Source organism: Chenopodium quinoa, unplaced genomic scaffold (assembly GCF_001683475.1).
Source record: "Chenopodium quinoa cultivar QQ74 unplaced genomic scaffold, ASM168347v1, whole genome shotgun sequence".
Lineage (NCBI taxonomy): Eukaryota > Viridiplantae > Streptophyta > Magnoliopsida > Caryophyllales > Amaranthaceae > Chenopodium > Chenopodium quinoa.
In genome coordinates this window covers 5,279,919-5,289,594 of record NW_018743199.1, presented here as the reverse complement: position 1 = coordinate 5,289,594, position 9,676 = coordinate 5,279,919, and the positions used below count along the sequence as shown (strand labels likewise).

The following is a 9,676-nucleotide window of genomic DNA, read 5'->3' as shown; positions in this document are numbered from 1 at the left end:
CAAAATTGGTGAAGGCAAAGGATATCTTCCCTGGAAATGACTTGGTGAAAAAAGTTGATGAAGTTTTAGGAAAGGTGGTAGCTAGGGAACCATCAATTCTAAGCCAAGATGAAGAATTCTTTGGCAGTGAGGATTTCCTAAATGCACTTGCACAAGCTGAGAAGAATCTGATGCAAGGGTCTGAAAAGCAAACAACTGAGAAGCAAATGACTGGGAAGAAATTAACCAAAAAGGGAAAGGAAAAAGAACAAGAATATGACATCAGAAAAGCTTTCAGCTTGGGGTTGACTCCACCTTCTCCAGCCATTGGTAAATTCTAACTAAAAGAGACTATATATCCTAATTTTTATATGAAAAATTCTAAATTTGTGGTCTAAATTGTCCTAAACAGAAACAGGGCCCACCTTTTCAACACTTGGTGATATAATTGAACAACCAATAATTTCAACAAATGGTAATATGTTCATATATTTAATAATAATGTACATAAACTTAAGTAGAAATGTTCATTTCTAATTATTATGTGTAAATACTATTAACTTAGTGTATCTCCAAAATGATGATTTATAATACAGCTGGAGAAAAGGATGTGGGTAAAACTTCAGCAGCTTCAGAACAAAGAATTGAAGAATTTTCTAGAACTGGTATAATGTTCAATTAAAAAGTGTAAAATGTTCATTTACAAACAAGAAATATTCATTATTAATTGTATTATTTTGTTAGACGCAGCAACTGGTTCAAAACTTGATGCTGACACTAGGTCAGATAATGAAGGATTGCCTAGAACAGGTATAATGTTCAATTATAAATACTCAAATGTTCATTTACAAAGAAATTATATTATATCTAATTAAATTTTTTCTTAGATGCAGGATCTGGTTCAGTGGTTGATGCTGACCCTAGGTCAGATGGTGGTGAAAAAAGTGATGATCCAAAAAACACAGTTGGAGGTGGAAAACAAAACAAGGAAGATGTTTTTGAAAAAACAAAAAATGATGAAAAAGTGGAGGGGTAAAATCCTGAAGACATGTCTTACTATTAGGGTTATGTAATGGTGTAGGATAAAATATCTAGATGGAACAATTTAACTTATGTTACTATCGTGTTGTAACTTGAAACTGGTGTTTCTCAAACTATTGTATGTGTGAACATTATTTTGTTGAATATGTAATATGAATGTGTGGTTTATGTTAAATCAATAGGTTTATGTTAAATCAATATCTTTCATTTTATGAATTGAAAATGATTCAGGGTGTTACATAAGAAGCTTTTATTTTATTAATATGTACTGACATTGTTTCACTTTTCAGTGAAAACAAGAAGATTGTTGCTTCATCCTCAAAAGTCACAAAAAGGTACATTATTTATATTAAGTAAATGTTCAAAAATAATAATGAACATTTTCATATACCTAAATGTACATTTGTGTTATGTAATATGACCAGGAATGATGATAAGAAAAAGTCAATTGCAGAAAAGAAGAAAAAAACTGAAAAGGAAAAGGTTGAAAGGTATAATTTCAAATTTATTTATATACACTCAAATGTTCATTTATGTTCCTCATAATTTTCTTAATTTAACAATATTTTATATTGAACAACAAGACCAAAACGCGAAAAGAAAACACTTCCTCCTGCTTTCCGATCTCCTTACTTGGTCAAGTACAAGGATCTGTTTAAAGATGAGAAAGCCATGAACCAAATTGCAGTAGACTTTGCTCTTGGTGGAAAAGATGAAAGGTAATTACTTACACTAATTAAACTTAAGGTTTAATATCTTTTATAAAAATATGTTCACATTCATATTATTAAATGTTCATAATGCAGTGCACTCTTATACTATGATGGCTTGAATCTCATCAATAGAAATGAAATGAAAACTCTTGGAGATGATGTTGAAGTGACAAATTGTGTCATAGATGGATGGGCAAGGTTTCTTAATCATAAAAAGCCGAGAAACAAGATTTATTTCTCAACAGTGCTTCATGTTAGTCTTTCTTCTTTTTTTATATTATTGATTCTATTTTCCTATGATAAATAATTGCTAAAAATTCATTTAACTTCTATATGTTTGTTTGTATTTCAACAGCACATTATGTGCACAAATAAAGTTTGTCAAGAAGGATCATCAATGAAGACAAGAATTAATGCCTTCATAGAAAGAATTGACAATGAACTGAAGTTGAATAAAATTGACAGCATTGTTGGATATAAACAGGTATTAATTCTTGTTTAATACAAATGTTCAATTACCTTCAATATATTGTCCAATAACATTATATAATTTGTTCAGGTCTTCTTCCCAGTATCAACTTCTCAACATTTTTTTCTGTTGTGCGTCAATCATATAGAAGACAAAATTCATATAATTGACAATAGAAAACTACCAAAAAAGGTATCAGTCCAAGCAAAATATGAAGAACAACCAAAAATGATGGTGAGATAATATGTTCATTTATAGTTGACTACATGATCAATTATATTTTATTAATTGTTCATGTCTTCATCATAATACAAACTTCTAAACAATTTTTACTCTTTTTTCTATCAGTTAAAAGGATTGGCAGAGTACATGAAACACCTTGGATATCAAGATGCAAAAAGAATTGAAGACTACACAGTTGTTTTGGAAAAGATGAAATGGCGTAGCAACAATGACTATACAAACTGTGGAGTTTACATTATGAAGCATATGGAAACCTTCACTGCTGATCCTAATGAGAGCTGGATTTGTGATTTAAAACCAAACAATGTAAGAGTTATAAATGATCAATTATTTAAGATATAATATTCATTTATGAAACAGTAAAGATTGTTTAATTAAAATTTGACAATTCATTTTGTTCAACAGGTGGAACAAATTAGAAATCTAAGGCTCCAATACACAGCAGAACTGATGTTATTTGAAGAAAACACTGAATCAAGAGCAAATAGAAGGAAAGCTAGAAAATTTGCAACTTTGTAGTTTCAAATGTTCATTTACAACTATGTATATGTTCATTTCTTATATATGACTATTTTTTTTTTTTAGAAGTAGACTTATGGATTTTATTTTAATATTATTGTAATTGATATTTCATTTTAATCTTTGAATGAAAGTTTTTTATATAATAGATCGAAAATTCAAAATTACAAAATAGTAATTAAATCAACATTACAAAAAAGTCTAATGTTTATAAAGTTCTGGAATACTAATTATTTATCTTTATTAGCCAAACGTTTAGCTACACTTGTATCAAAAAAGGCTAACAACCTATCATATTTAGAAGAAATCTTTTTAGAACCTAATTGAACATTTCTTGATTGAAGAATTGGAACACGAGCACCTTGATCATTTCTTTGAACTGTGGGAGGAGTAACTTGAACATTCTGAACAGGAAATCCTTGATCATTTATTTGAACCGTAGGAGAAATAACTTGAACATTTGTTGATTGAACATTCCTGGAGTTGGATATGATCATTTCTGGATTGGTGTTTGAACAATTCTGAGTTTGATTTTGAACATTCCTGGGAACAGTAGGTTGAATAACAACAGGAGATTTTGTTGACGCACTAGTATGAATTGGAACTCTTGGATTAATTTGAGAGTAAGTTTTAACACCAGAAGCACCTTCATTTGCACCAAAATTAGAACAAGGTTGAACAGCAGAAACACCTTCAAGATTTAAATCCTTCGCCTTTAAAAAAATTAAATTGATCATTAATAAACCAGTATATGATCAGTTACAAACACTTATACAAACAAATATGGAAAAAAAAAAAACCTTAGCAATAGATGAAATATCAACATCAATAGATATGATAGATGAAAGAGAGCTTTCACCAGTAGCCTACAAAAAAACCAAAAAAAAATATAAAAAATAAAAAATTAAATAAAAAAAAATTATAATATAGATCATAAATGTTCATATACCTGATCAAAATCATTGGAAATACTATGATTTGATTCCTTAGAACTAGAAGGAATTTCTTCTACAACAGCTGATTTTAAGCCGACCTATATTTTTAAATTATAAAAATCAATATTAATAAAATATAAATAAAATGTTTTTTTTGGCACATTTGAATTTACCTGAGCCCGTTTATTGCTCAAAACAATCAATTCAATGGGATCACTAATAGAATTAGCATAAGTAACAGCACAACCGTTCTCATCAAGTTCCTATTTAAAAAAAAAAACATAAATGATCATTTACGAAAACTGAAATGATCAATTTGAAAATATGAAATGATCATATACCTGTACAACTGCTTGCCCTATACCCCTTTTGTAAGGAGTGTACAGAGACTTTTTCCTCTTGAAATTACCCTTTGCCTTGTTACACTGCTTCTCCAAGGTACTCTTAGGCCTTACATTCCTCTCACCTTTAGGCCTAGCTTTTGGAGGATTCTTGATCTCAAGATCAACAATTTCAACCTCTTTAACAGGTTCACTAAAGTCAATTACACCTGATACACTCTCAACCTTTTCTTTTAACAGATTGAAATAACACTCAACCTCTGCCCTTGCATTCAAAGAATTCTGACAACTTGTTATCAACTTAACAAACTTTCTGATTGTTTGTGACCTCCAAACACTAGTAGCCACAACATTTGTCCTCAAAGTAGGTTCTTCAATACCATGACTACACATGGCAGCCTTTGTCCATCGTTTCATTATATACTCTTGTGGAATATTACGCACACAATGCAAATGATATACTCGAAGAGAATGAGAACAAAGTAAACCAGTCTCACTAAAGTACATGCATGTGCAACAAATTGCATGTGTTTCCTTATTAAAAACAACTTCATGCTTAATTATATCCTTCCCAGGCCTCCAAAGAAGATATGAATATTCTGGAAAACGCAAACCATTATCAACATGATCATAAGCTGTCCCCCTAATGAACTCCTCTTCAAAAAGAACATAAGCTTGAATAGTGTACAATGATCTTGCATGAACTAATATACCAATATTAGCAAAAGCTAGGTGCCTATTACCCCTCAGAGTATTGTAATCTCTTGCACCTTCCTTACTTCTCCACTCAGAAATGACATCAAGAAAAACATGATAAAAATCACATAAACCTTGAGTCTTATTAAGACGTTGTGAAACTGACTTATTAGTAGTTTCACTACGTTGAGAAGACAATATACCACCAGACCAATACTTCTTAGAATAAGCAGGACACCACATTTCCTTTATTTTATACAAATCACATAACCAATCATCATTTTCACATTTGTATTTATCACACATCCTGTATAACAGAAATGATCATATATTAATTTAAAAATGAACAAAATATAAATTAAAATATGTACATTTGTGTAAAGAATAATGATCATAAACAATATGGACACTAATAATATTATGATAACATACATAACAAAGTAAATTGTATGATCATATGTAAAACACTAAATGTTCATATATATATCACATAATAATCAAATATATCACATAATAAAAATAAAAAATAAATATAAAAAACAATAATTTACCTTTTCCAGAAATATTCAAATTCAGCAGGAGTTTCACAATACTTCAAAAGATATCCAAACAAATCTGTAAAGCCTTCCAAAGCTCTCAATGCTCCAATGTGTTTCTTAGAATTTTGTTCAAGATGCCATACACATAAACGATGATGAACAGTTGAAGGAAAAATGTTTCTTATACCCGCTGCAATCGCTTGTGCTTGATCAGTCATAATTGTAATGGGACTTTTCCTCCCCATTGAGTGCAAAAATGTATCAAACAACCAATCAAAAGACTCGGTGCGCTCATTAAGAATAAAACCCATACCAAACATGACATTGTTACCATGATGGTTCATCCCAACAAATGGAGCACATATCATTCCATATTTATTAGTTCTATAAGTTGTATCAAAAACCAACAAATCTCCAAAGTAATGATAATCTCTCATCATCCTACCATCACGCCAAAAAAAACTAACTAAAGCACCACTATCATCTTGTTCAAAATCATAATAAAAATCTGTCTCATCCACATGTCTCTTGGCAAAATATTTAATCAATTGGTTACCATCACATCCTTCAATTTGGGCAGCTTTTTCAGATGACAATGCATTATAAGCATCAGAAGCAGTAAAACAAAGATTAGGAGATCCCCCAACCTCCTTCTTTAGAACCCTCAAAGAATCAGTAACTTTGACTCCACTCAATTTCATTGTTGAAATGAAAAGAAGCTGCTCTTTATTCACATCTCTTTGAGACCTTATCAAATGCCTTTTTTCAGGAGGAATCATAGCATGATTATGAACCATTTCATGTCTTGTACATGTATAGACCCCTAAATGATCAATATGAAACTGCACAAAAGCTAAACAACCAGTTCGATGATCCAACTTCTCATAAATCCTTTTATTCTTACACTTATTATCTTTGAATCCCTCATTACAACAAACAAATCTTTTCATCAAAAAAGAATCATCTCTTCTTCTCTTACTCTTCCCAATTCGAATTCCAAAACCTTTCCTAAAAGCATATTCATTATACGCTTCGAAAGCTTCATCTTCAGATTTAAATTCTTTATCCTTTAATTCAGACTGTTCTGCTTCTAAATACATAATATCATCATTTTTTTCCACTGCACAATATACAATTATAAATGATCATAAAGAGTTTCATGAATGAACAATAACAAATAAGTAAAATGTTCAATATCAAAACAGCACATGATCAATTGCAAAAAGAATTTCAGCACATAATATTTTGAACAATATTTTCATTATTTACCACTACACATAATATCGATATAAAAATGTAAAAATAAATGATCAAAAATGACTTTAAGACTGAACATAAACACATTAGTAACAATGAATAAGAAAACATAAACGATTAATTGAAAGTATAATCTACAAAATATACGACAAAAACACACAATTCTAAAACACAGAGAAAACAACAAATGAAACAACAAATGAAGCAACAAAATGTTCATACAAAGTACAACAATCCAAAAACGTTCATCATAATGTAATCAAAGTAGTAAATTCAAAAATCGAAAGTGAATAATAATACATCAATTAAGTTCAAATTAACAGAGCATTATAACAGAACAAATTAGGGATAATTAAAAATTGAAAAATTATGATCACAATTACTCACATTGTTGCACAAACGAATCAACGAAACGAAGTCCAGAAGGAAACACACGCTCGCAATCGCGATCAAAATCAACGCAATCTCCAGATGCAGAATTCGCCATTGATGATCGGTAACAATTAACGAATTCGTTCAAAAAATCAAATGAAGAAGATGAATTAGCGAGAGAAAAATGTAGATCAAAAATGGAGGTTGGTTGATCAATTGAAGAGAGAGAAAAAATAGGGTTTAAAATCATATATATACATAAATTGAATAATAAGAATCAAAGGAAAAAGGAAAAAAGAGGAAGAAAAGAAAAAAAGAAAAAAAGGAAAAAAAAAAAAAAAAAAAGGAAAGAATCGCAAAAGGAAAGAAGCTGCACATGAGAACTCAATACCAGCTACAAAACGACGTAGCATAGGGGGGGTGTAGGGAACACACCCTACACTAGGGTGTAGGGTAAAATTTTCATGCGATTTTTGGTAAAGCTTGCCTCGAACTATCCCGACTCGAGAGACCTTATTTTGTTGCTTAGGCCCGGCCTTTACTATTATCAAATTGGACTATTTACTGGACCAGGTACCCACTGGGTAGGCCTGTACAAAACTATTTAAGAATTCGAAAATCCGATCCGCAACCGATCCGAATTTTAGGATATCTGATCCGAGTTTTCTTTTCGAATCGGATAACCGATCCGAAAAATCGAATATCGGATACAATTTCGGATATTGGTTTTTAAATTTTCGGATATCCGATATCCAAAAAATATCGGATATCCGAACCGATATTCGATAATTTAATGGGTAAATATTTAAATTAGATGTATTTTTAAAAAATGAATATTCCTAAAACAAATCAATAATCAGACAAACACCCCACTCACTTTCAAATTTCAATTTCTCACTAAAGTAAAAACCCTAAATTCCTCCCTTTCTCTCTCTACACTCACTTGCTCAGGCCGCCACCCCAGACCCCTCCTTTTATAGCCACCGGCCGGATAATGGGTATCAACCATTGATTCCTCCCCTAAATTCGAATTGCTCTGATTTTGTGGTCGTTTCTTGCTATGCGGCTTTGGCGGTTTGGTGAATGGGTAGCGTCGCTGCTGCACAACTGCTATTAGTGGGCGACAATGGTGGTTTGAGGCAGGGGATTGTGTGGGTGAGAATGACGGAGACGGAGGTTGACCGGTGGAGTTGGGGGTGTTTATTGTGGGATTGTTGTGTATGGTGGCGGAGGAGGTTTTGTTGGTGTTGCGGCTAACAAATATGTTAGGACAAAGGGCTAGACAAAGGGCAAATATGTTAGCACAACCCTTAAAGGTAATATATTTACCATAATAACCAACTTTAATTAATATTTTGAATTTCATATAATATTATATATTCCATTCATTTATTAAGTAAATTAGGTAATATGATTCATTTATTTTTCACAATACTAGAAAATATACATGTGAAGTAATAAAAAAAAAGTGACAGCCGAGACAACGCTTGAACCACACACTATATACAAATAGTTGAGCATAATTTTAAAATTAAAGAAATACACAAATTAACAACTCGAGACAGGCACGGGGCACAAACTAGTTTTACTTAAAAAAAAGGGAAAAAAAGAGAGTAAATGATGCCACCTCATTTACCCTATGTTTGAAACATTCATAACTCCTTTGAAGATGCTCAACTATCTACTCTCTACTCTCTACCTTTACTATCTGTTTTGCCATTCTCTCTTCTCTTTCATCTCAATCTCGATTCTCTCTTCTCTCTCTGTTTGGTCATCTCAATTTCGATTTTCGAATTTGCAGTCTACAAGTATAGTCACTTCACTTCTTTCCATGCCCGACAGGGAAATTAATCAGTCTAGCTACAAGTATAGTCATTTCTCCTCTACTCGTCTTCTGCTGCACAACAAATACCAATAAATATGTCTTCAAACTATCAAACCGAAACCTTAAGTGGGAAAAAGAGGAGAGAGCCAGAACAATCTGATTCCAGCAGCTCATCCTTCGTGAGTAATAAATTTTTGCTTTTAAATTTATTATCTAATATTTGTTTTTGCTAAATTGAAGCATGGTTTTGTTAAATGTTTATGATTTTGAATTGAAATTTTATAGGAATTGCATGCACTCTAGTTTATGTGATCAACACTTTAACGTGAGAAGCCCATTACTTAGTGAGAGACAAAGTTAAAGAGGTAAAGTTGTAAGAAACGACTTGTTCCAATTTGAAACCCCACGCCTAAGCTCAAACCCCACGCCCAAGGAAGAACCCCACGCCCAAGGAGAAACCGTACCCCACGCCTATCCTGATATCCCACGCCGAAGATGAAACCCCACGCTCAAGATGAAAGGCCTAAGATCAAACCCCACGCCCTAGGAAGAAACCCCACGCCCAAGGAGAAACCCCACGCCTATCCTGATATCCCACGCCGAAGATGAAACCCCACGCTCAAGATGAAAGGCCTAAGATCAACATCAAACCCCACGCCCTAGGAAGAAACCCCACGCCCAAGATGAACCCCACGCCCAAGATGAAACCCCACGCCGAAGATGAACCCCACGACCTAGGAAGAAACC

General features: G+C 32.3%; 2 protein-coding genes across 5 annotated transcripts; one reads left to right on the top strand and one right to left on the bottom strand.

The window, feature by feature from the left end:
• Positions 1-1,372: 1,372 nt before the first annotated feature.
• On the top strand, positions 1,373-3,043 carry LOC110733672. Its single transcript, XM_021913754.1, has 6 exons — positions 1,373-1,739; positions 1,827-1,986; positions 2,089-2,217; positions 2,293-2,436; positions 2,551-2,751; positions 2,851-3,043. The coding sequence occupies exons 1-6, from the start codon at positions 1,693-1,695 to the stop codon at positions 2,962-2,964; spliced, it is 795 nt and encodes a 264-aa protein (XP_021769446.1). The 5' UTR covers positions 1,373-1,692; the 3' UTR covers positions 2,965-3,043.
• A 128-nt stretch (positions 3,044-3,171) lies between these two features.
• On the bottom strand, positions 3,172-7,613 carry LOC110733671 (protein FAR1-RELATED SEQUENCE 7-like). Of its 4 annotated transcripts, XM_021913750.1 has the most exons (7): positions 7,120-7,613; positions 5,488-6,595; positions 4,241-5,243; positions 4,073-4,162; positions 3,914-3,997; positions 3,765-3,830; positions 3,172-3,677 (listed from the first exon to the last, which is right to left on the bottom strand). In XM_021913750.1, exons 1-7 carry the CDS (start codon positions 7,352-7,354, stop codon positions 3,195-3,197), a joined length of 3,069 nt encoding a protein of 1,022 aa, XP_021769442.1. In that variant the 5' UTR covers positions 7,355-7,613; the 3' UTR covers positions 3,172-3,194. The 4 variants fall into 4 exon arrangements, with proteins under 4 accessions (XP_021769442.1, XP_021769443.1, XP_021769444.1 ...); XM_021913751.1 differs by lacking the exon at positions 3,765-3,830; XM_021913752.1 differs by lacking the exon at positions 4,073-4,162.
• Positions 7,614-9,676: the final 2,063 nt, after the last annotated feature.